Source organism: Haliotis asinina, chromosome 6, assembly GCF_037392515.1.
Source record: "Haliotis asinina isolate JCU_RB_2024 chromosome 6, JCU_Hal_asi_v2, whole genome shotgun sequence".
NCBI lineage: Eukaryota > Metazoa > Mollusca > Gastropoda > Lepetellida > Haliotidae > Haliotis > Haliotis asinina.
The window spans coordinates 32,642,198-32,666,890 of NC_090285.1; the positions used below are offsets into that span (position 1 = coordinate 32,642,198).

The following is a 24,693-nucleotide window of genomic DNA, read 5'->3' on the forward strand; positions in this document are numbered from 1 at the left end:
GAAATGTGATTCAATGATGTTATCTACCTGTACGTTAGAAAATATCGGATTTGTTGATAAAATAGTCAGCAGTGGGTTAGGACATTGAGAGGGAGTTTAAAGCTACGAATCAGAAACACTAGGTAACGACCCTGAACATTTCTGGGCATACTTGTACTGGCAAAACAGCAAATATCTTTTTTCGTTTGTATATGAAAGACGCAGTTTTCATTTGTCAGAAATTGCTTGTATTATTTTCTGTTTTGCAAATTTTAATAAACTTTGCGTGTCAGTGGTATGCGTTAAGTTATTTGCGGGATGTTTTCATTTCTGACAGATTTATAAACTATTATAAAGAGATGTATCTTCTCCTAAGTATGTTTTTCATACCTCACTCACCAATATAAACAAAAGAGTTTTGACCATTAAACTGAATCAAAGCATGACCACTAATCAGTCTATCTGACATGTATCAACCAAGTTAGCGAGCCCGACCATGGGCCTGATCCCCCAGTCGACAAACATGTGTTCAAGGGATCGCTGAAGACCAATGAAAACGCACATCGTGACCGTGATTCTTCTTTTTGTTCTATGTTGATTTAACTAGGTGTTCTCAATGGGTGAAGTTACAGTGTCGACAGCTTCATCCATGTTTCATACATTGTTCATGGTTAGTGTGAACAGGTTCCATTCAACATGTCGGTTTGAAAAAAACATGTTTATGATGTGCGGAGATGATTCTATCTAGAGCAGATTACAAAAAATATTTCGTTATATTTTTTTATACAATAGTTTTAAAATCTTTTAGTCACTCTTAATTAACGCCGAATGTAACAGCTGTTTCAGGCATTCATGGGCAGAGCTGGTCGTTGGTGAAACCATCAAACATGGGTGTGAGGATCAACGCTGGGGGCCGAGGGATTTGTACCGATGGCAAGGGAATCATTTAAGTCAAGAATGGCAACTACAGCTGCGAGTCATGTTGTCATGGCAATGGCCAGAACTCATCTCCAGCAGGTATAGGCGAGGTAGATATCGTCAACGACCTGCGACAAATAACGCCATGCGCATTCGTGATAAAGAAATCACTTCTCCTGTTGGCTCTTCAGAACAACATGTATATGATTTGCCATGGTCTTACCTGAAAAGGTGCTCAGAGGATAATGGATGTCTGCCTTGGTTACACATTGCATTGGGCAGTTTATCCCAAATCAAATAGAAAACATTAGCAACGAATAATTATATTGTGTATGTATATGTGAGAAAATAAACAACCACAGTTCTGTGTTAATTATTTATTGATAACTACTCAAACTACATCGTCTTCAGCGAGATTGCAGTCTTCATCGTGTATGTACCTGACAACCTCTCCCCACCTATCCCTGAAACCTGACCACAACCTCCACCCGCGACCTCCCTCTCGCCTCGTATCTCACGGGGGTGTAGGGTGTCCCCTGTTCATCATCAATTTGTCCTCCTGACTGCTTCCACAAGTGCCTGTATGACCCACAGGGTCTTCTGACAAGTCGCAGTAATGTGAGCACGCATCACCAGACACCGGGCGTCAGACTTGCGTCATCCTTGAACAGACGTGGCTCATATAATGTCTACCAATTGTTTCAAGTAACCCTAGTGTGTCAGCTAGCGGTTTGTTGAGCGGGGGTTACTGTACATGTAACGTTTTGCTGGTGATTTGGTGTTTCCTATACTGCGGACTCACGTCCCCAGTGCCTCATGCTTGCTACCAGTAACCACAGCCTCGATGGCCTGGTTCTGTGGGTATGTTATTGTCAGTGAGGTTGTGGATATTGCCGTGTCCTGACGCCATGGAACAATCCTCATGCTTTCAGTCACTGGTCCGCTTCACCGGACTATTCCATAAAGCTGGGAAGTACGTTCACATAAAAGGGGGCGGTGAGGCGGGGAACGCCGCTAAGAACATTGAGAATCATATGACTTCCAAATATCACTGCACGTCTGCTAACATCAGGTGGTTGTGTGAACTAACATTTTAGTCTCTGAATACATATATAATTTTGACAGCACCAAATAAACAAATCAAAGTGGAAAGGAGTTTCAGGGAGCCCAGAGTGACAGAACTTGACGAAATCTAGGTTTGCTTCATTTACGGCTTTATCCCTAGGCATTTGTGAAAATAAAGTGGTTCAGTGAATGTGAGACAGACTAGTGCTGGTACACGACCAGCCGACGATCGTTGGTATCTCACAGGGGCGCGAGGCTTGGATGTCCCTTTTTCCAAACTATGCACTCGGGACGTTGTGACTTGGTGATGTCAAGATGAGTTTCTTAAAGGTCACATGCAACCAAAAAATCAAATATAATTAAAACACAATTATCACTTATTCATGACATGTAATATACATTGCTGCTTGTAAAAAAACCAAATAAACAAAATTATAAGCGTACAATCGCGATTCAAAAGTGAAATATTTTGTACTTGGGCTTACTTCCCTCGAAACGAAGCCCTCGGGAGACCGAACCCAGTCATAGCGGATGGATGTGCATTCGAGTGTAATGACGGTCGCCGATTGGCTGATACGCTGAGGGCACATTGTGTGCACAGAAAGATGATCTGTTTGGTGGGCATTTTAGAAAAATGGCGAGTGACAAGAAAGTGAGATTCTTTATGGATAACAACTTCTTTTATTGTACTTGATGCATCGTTTCAGTATGGATTTATAAACCGTTGTCATGTGCACTAGAAGAAGTTGTTATTCATAAATAAGAATGTATATAGAATTTTTGGGTTTTGTAAATAGATGATCTCTGAATTTGCATTCGAGTAAAAAATTATCTCCGTAGAGATGGTGAACTACTGCGTGGCTGGAATCTGTCATTCGTCTAAGTAAGCATGCCCGGAGCATGAGTTTGTGATCAGTAGTCTAATCTTGGTTGTGTACACAAATAAGTAAATAATCTACTCGTTACGTGAAAAACTTGATTGTGGTAAGCAGCCTCTGTCACAGAGAAAGCTCAGTGTCTGGTTTATTCACACCTATATGTCTGTCTGCCTGTCTGCTAAAGACAATATGCAATACAAAGCTTCAATCATTGACCACATGCAATTTGAACATAACACCCATCTTCTATACGCCATTAATAAAATAAACTAATTTATGACTCGTGCACCCGAGTCCTGTTTCTGCCACATTATGTAATAAGGTACGTGTGATACACAACACATGTTTTATGTCTGTGGGTTGCAAACAAACTACATTCATTTTTCTCGGATGACTGGATCTGACGGAAACTGGTGCAAACTCTTGTCAGTTTCAAGTCCTGCTTTGTACTTGGACGAATGACAGATTCCAGCCACTCAGTAGTTTACCATCTCTACTGACATGATTTTTTATTGGATCGAGCGCAAATTCAGAGAACATGTATCTTCCAAACACAACATCTGTATATACATTCTTCATGGATAACGACTTCATTTAGTGTATATGATTTTGTTTGACAACAGTATTTGAATTCATACTGAAACGACGCATCAAGTACACAAAAAGAAGTTGTTATCCATAAAGAATCTTACTTTCTTGTGACTGGCTATAATTCTAAAAGGCCCATCAAATAGATCATCTTTCTGTACACACAATGAACCCTAAGCATATCAGCAAATGAAACAGCCAATCGGAAGCCGTCGTTACACTTGAGTGCATATCCACCCGCTATGACTGGGTTCGGTCTCCCGAGGGCTTCGTTTCGGGGGAAGTAAGCCCAAGTACAAAATATTTCACTTTTGAATCGCGATTGTACGCTTATAATTTTTTGAAAAGCATCAATGCATATTATATGTCATGAATAAGTGATAAATGTGTTTTAATTATGTTTGATTTTTTTACCTTTAACGTATTTCCACCGCCACACTGGTGCATCCGCAGTGGATCAGTGCCTATAAGAATTATGATACATGAGTACTACTTACTAGAAGTATGGATAAGGTTTTGAAAATACAAGAAGATTGTCTGGCAATTAATGAGAGAAATATTTCGAAACACAATGATTGGGCACCCCCAGTAGGCATCAGCATGCATTCACTGGTACGAGGTGTACAGGGTGATTGAAAACAGGTGCGCATGTGTCATGCAAGAATCGTTGTACATCATTATTCGAGAGCAAGACGTTTGCTCCTGAAGATTGCAATAGCTGAATGTACCTCAGCACCCAAGGCATCACTGACCCGACAGTTGAGGCAGGCACGGTAGGATTGGCCCGAATATCTCCAACAGATTCCAGTGTGGCTAAACATCGTGTGAAAGGATCAATAATGTGAGAGGATCAATCATGATTTGCAGAGCTGTAAGTAACCGATCTCCCTGTACTACCGGTGACAGTGATAGGTGCGTGGTACGAGAATGATAATCGGGATTTGTACGTAAGACCATATATATGCTGGTGATATTAGATCTCGCTTCATTCACATGGACGATAATGCACCATCTTATATTGTCAGGGTCGTTGATGCCTACTTACAGCAGGATGCCATTACCTGTAGGCAGACCTCAACCCTGTCGAACCCCTGCAGCGAGCTTCAGATTGACACCTTCCAGCAAATGTTGGGAAACTCGGCATTGCTCTTCCTGAAGAGTGGAACAAATCGATTCTCCTCATACCAAGATGTTACTTGTTATGCTGCTTGACTAGTGGGATAAAACGATGACTAGAATAATGAAACTAGCATGTGCATTTACTAATACGAGCACCACTCACTCTTGCATGCCAGGACGGTCTGAAATGGGACATTACATCTCCCAAGTAGTAGAAGGAACGTGGGTGTACCTATAAGCAGGTGGTCCTGTGCGTGATCCGATGGTTTATAGAGTCACAATTAAGTAGAGCCATGACGACAGCGCAAGTCAGCCACAAACAAAAGTTAAGTAAAGTGTCTTTACAGCTTTACATTCGGCCCACGACCCAACATAACCCTGGTTACAAGATGGTTCACACAGTTATGTGTTTGGTGGTGTTTAAGGCCACACATCAACGCTTCAACTATGGGACGGTAACGGATGTAAATATCCAATGTAAACAATGCAATGTTCGCGCCAATGTCACACCACTGTTTCCATTAACACTTTTTTCGACACGTAGCTACGTTAACTGGCGATGGTTCGGACTCTCTGCACAGATACAATTCTCAACAGTTATCCATGATAAATATTTCCTTATATACCATTGTCAACAGGACTGCGAAACTGTAACAGTGAAACGTGTTGGATGGACAACGCAACTCCAAGCCATGAATCTTACGCCTGCTGAAACGCCATGATATAAAAAACGTAACGTGATGTAAATCCAGCTCCTTCAAACTCCTAGATGTCAGCTCCTAATGCTGTGCTGGAACAGAAACGCAAAACTTCATAGCGTTTGTTTTGCATGTTGTCTTGGTGTCGTCAAATGTTTGCTTGTATCCCCCAGCTGCGCCCATTCAACGTCCAGTACCATCAAATAGGTGCCATTACTGGACGAGTGGGATGTAACTCAGCTTTTGGTAATGTATGAAATGATATATAGACATCACACACCACGGACATATTGAGTGTAAAAGAACAAGTATAGTGTCAGCAGGTAACAGGTCACTGGGAAGAGTAAAGTAAACGCTTTGTTTACGGGTGCCGGTGTCACGCACACGATGTATGACGTAAGGTACCGTTAATGGAAACAGCTGGCTGCCCACCATTGGGCCTCATTGATAATGTCGTGTCTCGTGGGCTTTAATAACCAGGCATTTACTCATACCTTCTCAAGCAAGGGCATGCTGTGTAGAGTGAAATTCTTCTTAAGAGATTCTCTTTCTTTCTTCAATCGCAATTGAATGGCAAGATAATTCAATAAGTGCCTCTTGGCTTGTTATCAATTATAGCAAGTTGCCATCCTTGGACATGATTTGATTAAATAGCCAAACTACTAATCATGAAATAATTAGTTTGTTAATCACTGATAACTAAGTGTAGGGCTGACAGTCATATGTCTCTGAGTGAAATTCACCACGGCGAAATGACAGGTGAATTAATGAACAACCATGCTGGACCACGATCACGGCCATTCTAGCTTAAGCTGAGCTGGCCCCCAATTCGTAGTCGCGCGCACGCGATCGACCACTTCCAGAGCTATCCTCCTTGGCAAGTGGCGGGTTTCGCACGCGATTCCTTAATGCGAAGAGGAGAGGGAATTGTGTCGAAATTTGACCTTATGGGACGGGCTGATGGGGTGACTCTAAAGTTAATAGGCCAAGAATGGAACTATTTAGTTGCAAGTTGTGCTTGCGTGATGAGCTGCTCTTTTCCAAGTGCCAAATCATTGGCAATGAGTCTTAAAATGGCGCAGGAAAATCAAAGGCGTTCTGTAGTATTCTGGTGTGAAGCTGGTCCGGCATCGTGAGGATGTAGACCCGGACGGTATGGAGTTTTGACGTCTACTGACATCTGATGATAATACTGTGACGTGTTAATTACGCAACACTACATGTAAACTATAGTCTGCTGTTTGAGATGAGTGAACTTCTAGCTACTACTGTGATATTTGGGCTGGGATCAGAGGTCATGTTGCTGTGACCCTCGGTAATCACCATTGTTTCATGGTTTGGCAGAAAACAGATAACCTATCATTTAGTGAGGACGGTGCCACCTAGAACTATTACCATTAAAGAAGGCACAATGAATCGATGTTCTGCTATTGTGTGTATTTATAGCTGGGGCTGAAGAGAAGGAAATAGCTAGTGTGGGTAGTAGTCAGTGACAAGGCAATGGAGATAGTTTCTTTAGTAGCGCATGCGTCGACGCATGAATATGTCAACGCTGCATCCGCCATCGCTTTGAAACGTCAACGCTGATTACGCCAAAAGCGGGTGCCGAGATAATCTCAGTATTGAAAAATTGTGGTTAGGGCCAAAGCATTGTTTAGGGTTTAAGGCTGAAGCATAATTTAAAGAGTGACCAAAGCATCGTGTACAGACCAACTTTAAAGTACTGTTGAGAGGAAATGGAAACACATGGAACATTCACTTTGGAACAGGGTAATTACATGGAAAGCACCACTTCCACAATACTGGTACTGTTCCTAGTACACAATTCTTCATAATTGTGGATACTAACGATGACCTGAACGCCAGGGATGTTTTGTGGAATGATCATTCTTTGTGATATTTTGCTTGAACTTTCATTGTAATCTGTTTGCGAATTTGAACGAATCGATCAAAATGTTAACAACAATGAAAGGAGAACATGCATTAGCCAATCTGGAATGAGCAATTTGTTTTATAGGCATCGGTAGATTTAGTTGTAGTTGATGAATAAAATGAATGGAGGTTGCATGATATCTTTTTACTTTCACTGTCACCGATGACGATGACGATGAACGTATGCCACATGCAATAATTTATCAAATGTGTTGGATCAATTTTCATTTTGCCCCGATACGATGTGATACCTACCATATCCACCCTCCTGTCTATGTGGGAGAGAACTTACAACCGATATATTATACCCAAACATAATTATTTTCACTACTGCTAAGCCCTCCCTGCCATGCTGATGCCCTAAATGAAGCAAGTCTAGATTTCCTCAGGTACAGAATCTCCCAGCTCACTCCGGCTCTTTTCAATTTGAATGTGTTTACTTGTTAGTATCAAAATTATAATTATATGTTTAGGGACTAACTAGCGTTAGTCTAGTACAACAGATTAAAGAGTTACATGTAGTTTCTTCACTCCATGGTTCTCGTAACCAAGGTGACGACGCCGTCCCGTAGATTTCACAAGAATCACCCAAACCAAGAAATATTTATTTACAAAATTAACGTAGAGATATTCTTTTCTTTTTTTTTCTGTAACAATCAGTTGCGTGACTTTATGCCTATTTGTAACCGTAAACAGGATACAGTCCAAGATTCGCGTGCATGCAAATATGCACAGCCAAGCCAAAACGAAATGGGTTTGGAGTTACCCATTCTTGGTTATTCTTGAACGGAAATGTTGACAACCACATGCTCCCGCTTCGGGTAACGTTGATTTGTACGCACATGGCGGAGGCAGTCAACACCTGTATGATGAAATCAGAACGCCGCACACGTGGTTTTATATCTGATGCAAATCAACATCATATCGTTTACGGGCGGTGGGTAAGCCATGTGGCCGGAAAAAATATCCACTTGTCGGATTTACACTAAAACTGTAGTAAAATCATGCCCACACACCATGCCAATACGTTCATGACTATAAAGACGACGCTTGCTTCAAAATCTTTGTTTTAATTTCGATGCAGTGATACATTTCATCGCAATAAAGTCAGAGCACAAATTCGATACATCTCTGCGTTTGGAGAGATGCTTAGCAGCCGAAATTGAACCACACAATATGACCACATGCTTGCTTGAGTGAGTTTAGTTTTGTGTCGCACTCGGCAATATTCGAGCTAAATGGACCAGACAATCCAGTGATCAACAGCACCAGCATCGATCTACGTATCTAGAATACGATGACATGTGTCAATGTGAATCTTTTTGTATCAGTTCAGAGAAACAGTTATTAATATATTTAATCAATACTGGCATTCGGTTTTAGATAATAGATCACGCTATGATTCATATAGAATGTTTAAAACCCTACAACAACCCGAAAAATACCCATTACATTTGACATAAAAAATGGGAAAATCATTAATACGATTTAGATTAGGACTATCAAATTTAATGATTTATGAAGTAAGACGTGTGTCTGTGTACAGATATAAAAGAATTTGCCCTTCATGCAAATTATTTATTGAAAACGAAATTCATTTTATATTTTTCTTTCCATCTCACATATAGTTACGTAAACAATATATTCCTGGATGTTAGCTCCGCAAGTCACCTACTGTAGCATTTAAACAAATCCTGTCTACTTAATGATAGCTTGAAACTATCACAATACATTCACAATGCAATGTCTAAGCGTGATATTCTGTTCACATCGTCTGTGTAATCAAGCTGTATTTGACTGCATAATGTACTCCAAAGTATATGGACCGGAGGCCTCAGTTACAATAAACATCTTTGACTGATCAAGTCGGGGAGTCTGAATACCCAATTCCGTTATCCGCCTCTCACGACAAGAACGGGCTACTAAAGATCAATTCTACCCCGGGTCTTCACGGAACGGCTTGAAATGAAAGACAGTACCATCTGCAGTAGTTGTTTAGGAGTTTGACAGAAGCGATGTGTAACAGCAACCGGAGTTGTCCACAAGATTCTCTTTCATTAATATACATGGATGGTAAATATGGGTGCTTGGTTATTATCTCAATGTCACCTTCCTCATTATAAAGTGACCCTTGAGCACAATCAGCTAGAGTCGGGAAGTCCATTAGAAACAGCCATCTAATATGTTGCTGGTCCAAACTCATTAAAAGTGACGGAACGCGTAATGTAATTTCTCTGCATATATCATGAATTATTGACATTAATGTATATACGACAGTAGCCAACACAGTTCCTGAACCTAGCCACAGTTCCAGAATGGCGCCTCAGCCACAGGTGAGTTTATTCTACCTTGATTAAATTGGCTTCTGCACACAGGTGAATTAGAATTTAATCAAAGATTGCGGCTCACTAATTGAATTGCGATATTGTTTTTACCTGCGTCTCCCGCGCTGCCTACCTGGTCTGTGAGGAGTGTGGCGTCCGTGGTTTCATTGTCCCCCGCAACGAATTGCACCCCCGGGGAATCGTTTAATTCTCAACGGCTTGTGTTTTCACAATAAAGAATATTATATAGCCGGTTTCCGATTTCTTGATGGACAAGGATTCCATTCACACAAAGTGATTGACTGACATCGATTTCAGGTGTAAAGAAATGTACAAGAATTAATGCGTGAGTCATCCGACCAAGGTCAGCCAATGACACCACCAAGTGCAACGCTGGCCACGTCCGAGGCAGTTGCTTCACCTGCTGCTTCCTTTCGGTGCCACGTGGTTCTGAGGCTGATATCACTTTAACCGTACCATACACACAAACATGAACTGGCTGATAACATACAATTTTACAAAGCAAACCAACTCAAACAGTTTAACAACGTAAAAACAGGTATTAAAGAGTCGAGAGTTCCCGTTTCTTGCCCGGGAATGTCCTCGGGAAGCCAGAAGTCAGAGCACTCAGGAAACTCAAAAACCTGTCGTACTTTTGCGAACAAACAAAAGGTAGTGAATGTCCGAGTTAACTAAGATTCAGGTACAGAGAGGATCCGTGTTAGAATTAGGAACCCATGCTTGGAATTAACCGGGTCAGTAACGTTGACCTCTCCCTTTACCACCATGAAGAACATGATAAGAACTGGTTTGCCCCACCAATGAGCACATGGTCCGATTGAGAAAAAAGTCTTCAACAACCAAAGTGTCAGTAAAAGGTGTGATGGACACCTTGGTTGATGTGTATCATGGCATCCCATTTGCCAAGATCAGAGCTTAGGTCCTCCGTTGATTATTTACAGATAGACCTATAGATGGATGTTAACAACAAATTAACAAACTTAGATTATGTCGGGAGTACAGTGGTGCACCACCCAGTTGAGTTATGGACATGGCGCGATATTTAAACACAATCATAGCGGTGGCCGTCGGCAAGGTTTCTTCTACTGAACTCGTAGAGGCCATTGCTTGATGATATTTGGCAATTAAATTCTGGTCAGAATGTGTGGGCCCAGGTCGTGTTCTGGAAGCGATGTCAGCTCCAAGACGAGTATATGTGACAGTGTGAACAGCGATGATTATTCGGCCTCGATACGTGAGCACTGATAACATACGATGCCTGAAAGTCGAGGCGGTTCTTCAGGTACACGCTTTGCTATCTAAAGTATTGAATTTTGGGTGACGCATTTCAATTGCAAGATATACATTGACTTCATGTCGGGTTTCTGAAAGGTGTGCAATATTTGTGAAGACGGACAGTGTAGTGCCATATCGTCAATCTTTTCAAAACAAATATCAGAATATCGTCTGTGCATGTATTCCATCGACGTAAGACTTTGTGTTGTAGTGGGGTGCCCTATCAATGTAACTGCTGTAGAGGTCTGTAGTTTGAATGCCACCTCATGATCAACATCAAGTATGACAGGTCACTATTATGACTGAGATAATGCCGATGTGACGAGAATCACACAGACCTACTCCATAACTCATACATCACGTGACCCGACTACCTGCGGTAGATGGAGGGAGGGTTGTCTGGGAAAGAATTATTACTCTCAGTCACAGCCAAGAGGAGAGAGGCCGTGGAAAACGTGGGTCTGGGTCAAGTTCCCACCCCTCCCCTGCTCACACCCATATCCAAGGCGCTGCCTTACATTGCTAATTTACATGTTAATCAATTCCCGCGTCTTCTGTCATGGACCATGGACGGCGATACACAACCATCGCGGTTTTGTTTCAGCGTTTGACAATGTTGTGACACTCGCCCCTCAAGGGGGCTATCGCTTGCTGGATCTGAAATTGCCAGTTTGGAGTCTTACACTGTAGGGAATATCGGAGTAGGGACAGGCGAAAGGCGGTCGGGGGAGGGTTGGGTCAAGTATAAATGGGGTATTTTGGCCTTTTATATATACTTAATTTTGTTAATGCTTGTACAAGCAGAAAGAAACGGTGACCCTTGGGGCCTAGGTTACTTATGTTGGCGGCATAGATAGAAGGGTCGATATTTCAATACACTACAAGAATAAATTATCTACTTAAAACACGTCCCTGTTAAACTCCATAGGGATGTTTGGAGCATCGAGAAGTTATTCTTTATCAGAAATAACAATCAGACTTCATATCAATAAGGGTGTAGCGATCAAAGTGCAATGGCTCTGATGAACACATTTCCTAAAGGATCTTAGGTTACGATTATATCTGACACAAAGGACGAGTAAACCAAGGCAGCACAATTATTTAATCTTAAGGAAAATAACTCTGAATATCATATCCAAATATAGGCGAAGGATTTCCTTGCTGACAACTTTGGAATGATCTTTTGTGTTTACAACCTGAAGTTCTATCAACAAGACACTGAAGTTCTATCAGCTGACTATTGCAAATAAAATTATCAACCAATATATGACTTTAAAACAAACACTTCATTCAAAGGTGCACTGTCTTAAAAACGAGTGTTCCTCAAAGACATGCTAACGTGGACAAATACTAGCCTCCTGGTCGAGATTTAGTTTTGCTCATCATTTTATGGCTTGCTGCTAACATTAAGATATACCCATGGTCCCGTACCATTCTAAATTCTGCTTCCAGGAACTTTCATATCCTGTTTCAGGAACTTATTTGTTTCATACATTCGGTTCAGGAAATCAGTTGTCCCCCACCCCCTTCCCCCACCACAAAGTGGGAGAGAAGTATTTGAACGAGGGCTGTCCGTCCTTTGGGTTGTTATCTATTCGCCTACATTCTTAAAACAACACTTCATGGTCTGTTTGACCACAGATTACACAATGACAAACGAAGCGTCACCCCTATGATCTGAAACTGGACTCTTTTATTTGAAAGAAGAAAAAAGAGGTATACAGAGGTATAAAATGGCTTTATTTATTGATATTAAATGATATTTCATGTCTTAATGGGAAAACATATTAGGAAGATGATTTCCCCAGACTGACTGGGATGTATACATTTAATGCCCAATAGATGTACTCAGAGTGTAAATTTGAAATATTTCCAATTCAGGATTACTCAGAATATTTTAACAACTAATACTTATTTACATAAAACTGGAATTAGAGAATCACCGTCATGCACACTTTGTAAACGAGAGTTTGTATGGCATCTACTGTTTGAGTATAGTTTTGTGAAGGGAGTGTGGAACGAACTGTCCTCATGGCTCAGGATATTGGCGAAGGACAAACTAAATTAACATTAGAAAGTACATTATTTGGATTCAAGGGGAATCATAACAACACTCCAAACATTATCTGCCTGATAGTGAAGAAGAATATTTACACTATGAGCAGGAAAGGAGTTAAATCTTAAAACTTTCACCAGATCAAACGTGAGATAAACAAAATTACAAATCACGTCAAAGCATTGCCTTTGCACACGGAGACCAAACTAAGTGGTGTCTCTTGGTAGTGTAAATTATCACCATTGAAAAGGGAACGTTCATTCGCCAGTGCTTTACATCTAAATAAACAATGGAATTCATATTTGATATACTTATCTAGCCCTGGTCAGGCGGTTACATTACAAGGGTAGGGATGCATTTTGTCACCCTAATCAGTCGGCTTTGATTTTGTAGGCGATTGGAGACGTAGGCGAATAGAAACTAAACTCGTCCGTTGACCTTGAAAACTGTTTGATATTTCTTCATTAATTAACTTTGAATATATATGAAACATATGCTGAAAAGGTGCCTTTGATTTTTTTTATTTTTTATTTTTAAAAAAGATGTTGTTTTGTGCTTTTTCTCGTCTCTAAACTCGACTTTGACTCATACATGTACCCATGCTTGCCATAAAAGGCGACTATGCTGGTCGTCAGAGGCGATTAACAGGATCGGGTGGTCAGGCTCTCTGTCTTGGTTGACACATGTCACTGACACATGAGATCGATGCCCATGTTGTTGGTCACTGGATTGTCTGGTCCAGACTGGATTATTTACAGACCGCCGCCATATGGCTGAAATATTGCTGAGTGCGGCGTAAACTAAACTCACTCACACATACATGTAGCATTCCTTTCAGCGAAATAACTTGCATGCCGTTTGATATCTATTTATGAAAATTGCATAATGAACAACACACCTGCTTAACTTGCGCCTCTCGATGCTTTAGGACTTGGCTGACACTTGTCATCGTATCCCAGTTGCGGAGATCAAAGTTCAGGATGATACCACAGTCACTGACTTGTCCGGTTGAGACTCGATGATTTTACTGACCGCTGTAACATAGCTGTAACATTGCCGAGAGCCGCGCTAAACAACAAACAAACAAACATTCACGTTATTACTGTTATGGATTTCATTCTATAAATTCTGCTTCCAGAAGAATATTTATTGATATATTCTACTTTAGGAAAGGTACTGAATAAGTGCTGCATCGATGAACAAGTTCCGGTTGAAAACTTGTGTTTCGGAGAAGATACATACATCTTACCACTGGTATTTGGCCTCCAAGTTCGACTCAGGCGCTAAATTTGAATTTGGGCCATGTACTCTCGGCTCGTGTACGGCTACGTAAACCAGGACCAGGATTTTCGAAGCTCCCTTAACGCTAAGATAGTCGTAAGTTAATGTTAATGTATGGCACTTACGACTATCTAACCGTAAGAGGGCTTCAGAAATCTGGGCCCAGGACAGTACATTCACGTCAATCACTGACATACTGTGCATTCACATCTGTACATTCACATTCGTGTATTCACACCCGTACTTTCACATCCGTACATTCACACTCTTGCTTGACAAATCTTGTATTTATACACGAGCTTGACATGCCTTGTATGTCCATCTATGTGGTCGTATCTGTAGACGGTGGGTGTGTTGTCGGGTATCAGTACAAGTATTGGGTTTGGAATCGGGTACCTGTGCAGGTATCAGGCATGTGGTCGGGTATGTGAGTAGGATATGTGTGTGTTCGGGTATGTGAGTAGGAACTGTGTGTGTGGTCGGGTATCAGTGCAGGAAATGAGAATGTGGCAGGGTATCTGAGCAGGTATCGGGCATGTGATCGGGTATCTGAGCAGGTATCGGGCATGTGATCGGGTATCTGAACAAGAAATGATTATGTGGTCGGGTATCTGAACAGGTATCAGGTATATCGTCGGATACAGGACCAGGTATGGGGCATATAGTGGGGTATCTCTTAAGTTGGCATGTGGTATTGAATATGTGGAATCTATACTGGTATCTGGTATGTGGTCGGGTATCGGTGTACAGTAGGTTGTGTGTATACGGTTGTATATACCTGGTCTCAGTGGAGGTATCGCGTATGAGTGCAAGTATCTGTGAAGGTACCGGGTATACGGTCGTTGTCTGTGCAGGTATGGGGTATGTGGTCGGGCTACAGTATAGGACATAGATTTTCGAAGCTCACTTAGCTCTAAGAGAGCCGTAAGTGCCATTCAGTAACGTTAACTTGGGACCAGGCCCAGGGTCTGTGGTTGTGGAACACATCCAAAATATACGAAGAAGCAAAGAATGCAGTGTAAATATTAAACACTTTCCTATGTGAGTCAAGGTCCATCGCAATATATACTGGGTAGATGTTGTTTCGCCTCAGTAGCAGTCGAACGGTTTGTTTCTCACTATTCCAGTAATTGCGGATTCGATCTGTTTTGATGATGCACATATCAAAACGAGTTGTGCTGCTTGCTGAAATAAAGCTGGGTTGATGAAGCGTCATAAAATCCTAGTTAGGAATTTTAAAAGCTCGATCATTCAGTCCCACCTGTATGGATATGGTCTACCTTTGGAGTCTCCTTGATCTTAAAAGTATATGTAGAAACCATATCTGTATATCGTGCAATTTTATTACTCCGATGCGATTAGGCAAGTGGCAATTGTCATTTATCAGCTGTTTGTGTCCATGTTAACGATATACACTTTCATCAAGGCCGCACGAATTACCTCCCTTTAACAACCCTTCGGACTTCTGGAACATGTGCAAACAACGACCCATGCCTCCTCGTGACCAGTGAACGATACAAGTTGATCACTGGTCACGAGGGGGCATGGGTTGATGCACCCAAAGGACGAGGGGAACATAATCAAACATCGAGCGTACATCAACTCACGGGACCCGAAGAACACCTTACAGAACCAGGCCCCCCTAAGGAATGGAAGGGATTACATCTCAAATAACAAACGCAGCCCACTCGCGAAACAATTGTAGCGATATCGGTAGTTTAGCGGAACACCTCAATGTTAATTTTGAACCGTTTGAGCATGGGTATCGGTTCGTACACTTCAGCCAACCTGTCAGTCAAACGTTTCTTTTATATCTTGTTTTTCCCGGAAGGTGTTGTCTTGATGTCGTAGTGGTGTAATTTGCCTTCACAGGGACTACATTTGAACGTTTTGTCAAAATTTATTTAATGGAATGAGAGGCAAAACTTTTCGTAGCCATTGCTAGATTTTGCAGACACCACAATAAAAACAGATTTAGAGTTATCTCCCTTCCATCACTTTGCATTTGCAAAACATCGATAATTTCCGTGCATCATGCGTGATTCAATGTTATTCGAGATAATGCCACGAAGTATTGAATCAGTTACCATGTACGTCTCTTGCAAGTGGGCATTCGTGACCCACTTGTGTTATTCCCGGACAAGTCGAATAGTGACTCGTGCCCCTCTCGAAGGATTTCATACTGGTGTAGGAACATAAGAACTACTTCAAACGGGAACGATAACCCTATTCCTGTTATGTTCCTGTTGTACTCAATATCTCCGAAGTACTCTTACATTGTATTGTTGTTTCCATTTATATTTCTGAACAGGGTTTAAAAATAATTACACATGAGATTTGTTGTATCGAATATAAACATAAATGTTACATTAATCCTGAAGCAGAAACTCACAAAAAACCTTTAGAATATTTCTCATATTGAACATTCGTGTACCCCTTGGTGTCATAGCGAAAATGAAGCCCAGTGTTAAAGACTAACATTGATTGTTCATACAGATCTGATATTGTTTCAAAACTCCTAGCTTTTCAGGATTACATTTCCTAAAACTGTTTGAAGCGCATGTAAAATCACCACCACAAGTCTGCAAGTTGGTCAAAGTAACACTGTTGGACCAGTGAGAGAAATTGTGCCAACAAACAAATATGCGTGTATTTGAATCTCTCAACATCTATCGCATGATTTTTATCAAAAACTTCACAACAGACAGCACAATTCTGTTAGCTATGCTCATTGTACTTTCAACATGACAATATTATATTTTTCTTGATTTTTAAACAATAACATAATGTCATAAAGCATTTAAGTGGTCTGGATTAATTTTATCAAAGTACCGAATTCATTACGTGCACTGATGGGTTTGGTGTATTTTCGCACATAACAAGCATCAAGTGGTGACGAATGACAAGTGGCCATGGGCTACACTGAAAACAATAGAAGAGCGCATAGGGACCGTTCATAATTTATCACTAGGGGCTGCGATGAGGATTTTGATGAGAATGAGCCCCCACTTCAATACTTGGGACAAAACAAATAGCTCCCCCTCCCAACACATTCTATGTCAACATTCAACACATGACCCCACCCCCAACCCCAACCTATTTAAAATAATAAATTAAAAGCAAAATAGCTGACCCCCACCTCAAATATCTGTACAAAACAGCTGACCCCCACTCTATATTCTGTGGACAAAATGAATTATGAATGGTCCCTTTGCCAATCAGAAAACCCCATTTATATGTGAGGCATGATAATAACTTATGGCCTTCTTCTGATCCCCAGAACAATAACACAGACAATCTGTGGTTGAACATGTTTATTGACAGGAAGATTGGTCAACAGCATACAGCAGCAGCAGCCTTCATGTGGGAGACTGCACAGTGGTAATTACAGCCATGATCGCCGGAAAGTTTTAGAGTTGAAAAATACAATTATGAGTATAAACAGAATAATAATATTGTTGCCATAATTTGTAACTTGTTTGCATCAATAAATGTATTAAAAAAAAAAATGTTTCTGTATTTCACGTGTCGTTTAACAAAACCTCAAATTTGATATTTTTAAAGCCATCCCGAGTTATCTCCCTTCATGTTAAGGGTAACAAATTTGTCACATGGTGTTTTGAAAGGGTGTACGGGGCTGTAAGACCCCTGTAAATTCCTTAACTAATAGTGTATGGGGGAGACCATCACAGGAGGAGCAATCATCATCATCATCATCATCATCATCATCATCATCATCATCATCACCAATCATAACAACCAATAAAAGCAAATGAACATAAATATTCACGAGTCACACAGAGAATAAGAAACCTAATTCTAGCAGAAAAAACACAAACAAGCTATGATGGTGATGCAACACCATGATGGATATGTGACATGATATTGAACATACTACTAGGCAACTCTGTATAAAACAGGTGACCATGGCCTTAGAGGCCAATTACAGGTGTTCATACTGCCACTCATTGTGTCCTTTGCCAGCTACCTGTCGTTATGTCCATCTGTATGCAGAACCAGCTATCACTAATGTGATAAATAGGTAAATACATCACGTACATCAGCTTTTTATATCTGTCAGGGTAAAAAAGACAATACTTATTACTTCTGCTTTTCATTGAAAACTACCAAAAGTAGCAAGCACATAAGTAAAATACAGATCAACTGATCTGATAAGCAGTTGCAAAATATTTCTAAAATTATATGATAAAGCACAAATGTCTTTAAAAAGCACTTTCATAAAATAAAAATTACAGAACCACATTGCAATAAGACTAAGTTATTATGGCACAACAAACTAAGATGTAGGAAAACAACTATTAGATGTTCCAGTGACGTGCGGACATCCACCCTCTACAGGGCATTGTGAGCTTAGCTCCACTGTATCTCAGAACCCATCAGTTAAACAACTAATGTTCTGGACACTATTGAGAAAATATAACAGGCTTGAAAGCATTCAACTGATTGCTACAGGATTTCCTTTGATTAAAAATGACAACAAAACAAAATCTTGACCACTGATGCTTTTCCGGTGTACAATCGGACAGTCATTATCATGATGTGATGGACATCAAACCTGAAGTTGCTATTCATGTTCTCAACATACTGATATTGAAGGAGGCGGCCTCAACAGATATTTTGGCAGTGTAACAAAGGTTACAGTTAATGGGACAGTTTTCATGGTGCTGAAGCCTAATTTGTCTCCCTTGGTTTTGAGGAAACATGTAGCACTCCCTGTTTAAAGTGCACAAAACTACTCATGAAAATAGAAATAAAACACTTTTTGACATTTATTTCATAGTTTTGAACACAACTAATGTTTGATAGTACTATAACTATCGTTTTTCCAAACGTTTGTTTTTAACACTTTCGCTAAAATAATCTGAAATAAATGACATATATAGGCGAGCAAATCGTGTGATTTTTATCCCTTGCCATTTCTTGAAAGTCAATAAAATACATTTCTGATGCATGCTATAGGATGCAAATGAGATGCACTTTCCATAATTTTGCATACATAATATATTTTATGAAAAGCATATATGCCATTCAAGTTTACTACTTTTACACAGTCATTCATAGCCTTGATTGCACAGTTTGGAAAACATAGTTATTTTAATATTGGTTAAAACTACCTAATTTATTTTTCTAGCTTTATAAACAGTTTACCCATTGCTTTTCAGTATACATAGTGTAGAAACCTGCCCAACATACCCGTGTCACCTCTTGGAAATGTAATGTAAAGTATAATGGAAGCCTAAACATTTTGACCTGTACACTACATGTTATTCAGAGTATGTGAAACTGTAGCACATTAATATAACTTATGATTGTCTGTTTAAGAAATTGGAATTTATACAAGATCATTAAGTGTACTTTGTTCTGTGACACGGTTACATGAGCAACGTTGGGTCAGCTTCAACCTGAATATATGTAACAATAGTCAGCTATACAGGTAAACAATAACTGATTAACAACTGGTGGCTATTTACAACTAGGCTACATTTCCTGAAATGTACAGTGTCCACCAAACTTCACCTACATTTTGATATTATTCATCAGAAATGTACAACATTCCCACACCCTTCACTAGTGACAGCTGACATGTCAGTACATTCTGCATCCGACCATCTCTGACAGTTGACATGTCAAAACATTCTGCCTCCCTCCATCTCTGGCAGTTGACATGTCCATGCAATAAACAAGTCATAGAGACATCTCACCTAATGTGATATGTTGACAGGTGGCAATCGCCTGCTTATCACATGAAATAAGCCAGCAATATGATAATCACAACTAAATACTTCAGACCTCCACAGAAAATGTTTGATATTTATATGATTTATTAGTCTAATATGTGTCTGACAAGTACTTTAAGGGCAAATGCTTCCATGGTAACAACAGGTACGCAGTGGTATCTGTTTCTGTAAATAACACAATGAGAAACACAGTGCATATTTCCCTCTTCGAGCTGTGTTGAAGGGACGTATGTGCACATGGGGAGATTATGTCCTCATTCAACTAACCATCAACAGGCTGGAGCAATAGAGCTTGGCTGGATCACAGGCCTTCAACCATAGAGCCAAGCAGGATCCAAGCCTGGAGCCATAAAGCTGAGCAGGATACCAGGCTGGAGCAATAGAGTCAAGCAGGATCCCAGTCTAGAGCCAGAGAGCCAAACAGGATCCCAGTCTGGAGCCATAGAGCCGAACAGGATCCCAGTCTGGAGCCATGTTTCCAAGCAGGATCCCAGGCTGAAGCCATGTTTCCAAGCAGGATCCCAGGCTAAAGCCATGTTTCCAAGCAGGATCACAGACTGGAGCCATAGAGCCAAGCAGGATCACAGACTGGAGCCATAGAGCCAAGCAGGATCCCAGGCTGGAGCCATAGAGCCAAGCAGGATCACAGACTGGAGCCACTGAGCCAAGCAGGATCCCAGGCTGGAGCCACAGAGTCAAGCAAGATCACAGGCTGAAGCCATAGAGCCGAGCAGGATCCCAGGCTGGAGCCATGTTTCCAAGCAGGATACTACTGCTACACACTTAGGATCTGTTTGCTTCATCACAGAAGTATGCAGTGCATATTTCTGTGCTTAAACATTCACAAATACAAACACAAAGTCAAACCAATTATCTTGACCACTTACAGACAATATACATGGGTTTAATGTGTCAAAAACCTAAAACAGACACAAGGACATTTACACTTATTGGGAAACATCCCATCATATTATCACTGTGAGAGATGTTATCGCACTAAAGGTATCTCAACCTATCTACTTAATACACAAATATCTACCGTTGCCGCTTTTCAGCACGTTTTTTAAAGTTTTCCTGTTCACAAATATCACATACACCATTCTCCACAGTGTCACTTGCTGATGACTTTTCATGATCATCTACAACCATGCCAGATTGAAATGTACATGACATGTACATGCAAGTCAGAATGAAATGATATCTACATGCATGCACATGTACCACATGTAGACACATACCAGAATATACTGTACATGATATGTACATGTGAATGAAATGAATTGCATGATCAGCTTTCCCTCTCAAATCTCATCAGCGTTTTAAACGTAACTGGTAAAGAACAACAACAGCATCAAAAACAGTAAGTGATGTTCTTAACAACAAATAGAATGTTTCTGATTAGGGCTACTCATACATAATTAAGATTTGCCATTTCTCAATGGAGATGCAAGGTTTTTGAAAACAGTATAAATTACTGACAATCGTCGTCACTTCAGATCTGTCACCTTCCTTCAGTTCCTCAACAATGAACAGGTTATACCAAGTGGAACAGATCTTCAGTGTTATGAAAGACACAAAAGTGATATCAGAATCCATAACAATGCCATCTGTTGATTCACTTTTTTTGCAGTAACAACATTAACAATTGATACACAAACCAGTTCAGTGTAAACATCCTTTAGCAATACAAAAAAATTTTCAGTGTTCACTTAGAAGTGTTTTCCACTTTTAATGCCCAGGACATTTGGAATGTCTGATCAGTGTCATCAAGGTCACTGACCTCAGGTCATCTTATGGCCTTGACCTCCAAATACCATCTTGTCCTTTATCTCTCTTCCTCCTTCTGACTATGCAGGCAGCCTGTCTCATCGGTTCACTCAACAGCATTCCTTTGACATCAGTTGGAATGGACAATACCTCCTGGTCCTGCCAGGTTGGTCTGTCCCTCCAGATCTGCATCAATCTGTCGGGCTGCCTGGCGACCTTCTGAGATAGCCCACACCACTAGAGACTGACCTCGGCGACAATCTGAGGCAGAAAGCAAACGTGTGTTATTGCAAGAAGAAGCCATTCAAGGTCAATTGCAAAACAGTACAATATGATGTTAGAACTCAACATGCCATGTATTTGCAATGCACGAATTCCTACCTCCAGCAGCATAGAGGTTGGGGATGCTGGTGGAGTACTTGTTCCGTGGTGTGTTGACATTGCCCCGAGGATCCAGCTTCACTGACAGCTCATCCACAATCTTCCTCTCTGGTCCAAGGAAACCCATAGCTAGCATCACCATGTCACATTCGTATACCTTCTCAGAGCCTGCAAACACAGGTGGACAGATAAAGTCAGCCCACAGACCTACAACTCTACATGTCACTCCTAAAGATCATGCCTATTTCATAGCTACCTACAAATCTGAAAGTGGGTGTTTTCCTACAGCAGTGTCTAAGATAGACAGGTTTGGTAAGTTGTGAAAATGCTAACAACTCCAATGCTGAAAGGAAACCAGGACAAACCTTGGACATCTGAATACTGGACAGACTTTGTCTACATCAGTGTTACAAGGGTACAAGGTAACATCTTATATAGTTAGAAAATTATAGCTCAGTGCTGGACCTGTTGAATGGGGAAAAAACTGACAGACATGAACCAACTAGAAGTATTCCAATGAGGAAGTGAGAAATACAGATTGACTGACCAGGAACATCGGTCATCTGCCAGCGTCCAGCATCATCCTTCTTCCACTCTACCAGGACAGTGTTGATGCCTTTCACGTGACCATTGCCGTCATCGATGAAGCTCTGAAATATTGTCACTTGGAAACCTGACAGAGTTGGGACATTCTACTGTCACCCTGATTCACTACCACATAAAATGCATGACAAGAATTCACACCTGTCCTCTCCTAATCTAATGTTGCCTCAAAAGAAAGCTAACATATTAATAACCTCCATCTTGTTGTAGGAAACACAAATGTTCAACTCACAGTGCTCTTGATGTTGTAGATTCGTGGGTCGCGTCCATACTTGACCTTCACCTCCTCGTGCCCATAGTCCACCCGGAAGATCTTTGGCCATGTGGGCCAGGGGTTGTTCTCTGCTCGAGAGGGTGGTGGTACTGGCAGGATCTCAAATGAGATAACACTCTTGGCTCCCTGGAACACAGTCAGGTAATTGCAGGACACAGCTCATACATGATATCAGTTTCACAACCACAAGGCTTCTTTGTTGTACAACCGGATAATCTCATAATTCTACTACTACAGTGATTTCTGACAGGCCTCTGGTCATGTACCTTACTGTATGTTTGATCAGTTAACTATTAAAGCTTGTGTCTGACCTGTCTCAAGGATGTTCCAATGCAGTCGTTGCCGGTGTCTCCGCCACCAATGACAATAACGTTCTTGCCCTTGGCATCCAGGGCTGGTTTGTTCAGTTCAGTGCCATGTTGCTTCTGCTGCCATGTCTCCAGGAAGTTCATGGCGTAGTGGATGCCCTCCAGATCGCGGCCTGAAGTCACATGTTACACTCATCAGTCTCCTGCATATGACATGACAGGGTGGTTGCAAGTCTCTAACTCATCAGTCTCCTGCACATGACATGACAGGGTGGTTGCAAGTCTCTCGCTCATCAGTCTCCTGCATATGACATGACAGGGTGGTTGCAAGTCTCTCACTCATCAGTCTCCTGCATATGACATGACAGGGTGGTCTCTCGCTCATCAGTCACATAGTCTGAGCATATGTAGGGATGAATACACAATGCTATTTAAAACGTGGTCAAAAGCAACATGTGTTATACTTGGGATTACACTTTCTTACTAAAGTACAGATTCTAGTACTTTTGTTGGGTTGAGTCCCATCTTGTGGTCATGACTTGCCAGTGTTGGGATGTCTGAAGGCCAGGACTTGTCTTGTTTGGTAGATTTCATGGTCGTTTGCTCAACACTCACCTGGAATGGGCAGGTCTCGGGGCCATGTGGCCCCAAGGGCAAGGAGTACAGCATCATTCTGCTCCATCAGTTCAGCAGCTGGCACATCCTTCCCAATCTCTGTGTTTGTGACAAACGTTATACCTTCAGCAGCCATCAGGTCCACACGCCGCTGGACAACCTTGAGGGAGATTGTCCATTGTTATGAGCAGTGTACTCACTGAGAATAAACTGACTAAAGCATAATTCATAGAACAGCAGTAACAGATGTGACTCTACTTAAGATGAGTCTTGGATGTAGCAACTAAATACAATGATTCACAGCTGAGGGAACTAAATGAAAATAGTTACAGAGTATACTATACATCATAGACATAATTACACAGTAAATCTATAAAAAATAATGACCAATGTATTTTTTAATTGTATACCTCAGGCAGTGATATCTTTTCTGCACAATACACCTGTTTCATTGATTAATCCACAGGATTCAGCTAACACAAGATTTTGACACAATACACATTTTACAAAATCGTAATTTCAAATTTACAATGTTGACAGGCAGAAGGACAAAACCCAACTACCTTTGTTGCCAACAAGGCAGAAAAGTCAAGATTGATCTGACTGAAATCAACCTACCTCTTTTGACAATTTCATGGTAGGGATTCCATAGCGCAGCAGACCCCCTACACGGTTGTTACGCTCGTACACAGTGACAGTGTGACCGGCCTGCAACACAAAATGGTGTGTCACTGGCCAATACAGAAACACAACAGTATCCATGGAATGAAAAGCCCAGCATATGCGAGTTGGAATCAGATAAATCAAGAGTTGTCAAAAGTCTTGAGTTGACCATCGAAGAATTCAAATTGT

General features: G+C 41.0%; 1 protein-coding gene across 2 annotated transcripts in view; it reads right to left on the reverse strand.

The window, feature by feature from the left end:
* Nucleotides 1-17,433: 17,433 nt before the first annotated feature.
* The window catches only part of LOC137288160 (uncharacterized), a 91,019-nt gene continuing 83,759 nt past the window's right edge, over nucleotides 17,434-24,693 (reverse strand). For both annotated transcript variants that reach the window (XM_067820579.1, XM_067820578.1), the window contains 7 exons: nucleotides 24,460-24,549; nucleotides 23,842-24,001; nucleotides 23,230-23,399; nucleotides 22,877-23,044; nucleotides 22,589-22,691; nucleotides 22,042-22,209; nucleotides 17,434-21,921 (listed from right to left, as the gene is read on the reverse strand). In XM_067820579.1, the coding sequence (XP_067676680.1) occupies nucleotides 21,791-21,921; nucleotides 22,042-22,209; nucleotides 22,589-22,691; nucleotides 22,877-23,044; nucleotides 23,230-23,399; nucleotides 23,842-24,001; nucleotides 24,460-24,549 (990 nt within the window). In that variant the 3' untranslated portion in view covers nucleotides 17,434-21,790. The remainder of the gene's footprint in view (nucleotides 21,922-22,041; nucleotides 22,210-22,588; nucleotides 22,692-22,876; nucleotides 23,045-23,229; nucleotides 23,400-23,841; nucleotides 24,002-24,459; nucleotides 24,550-24,693) is intronic.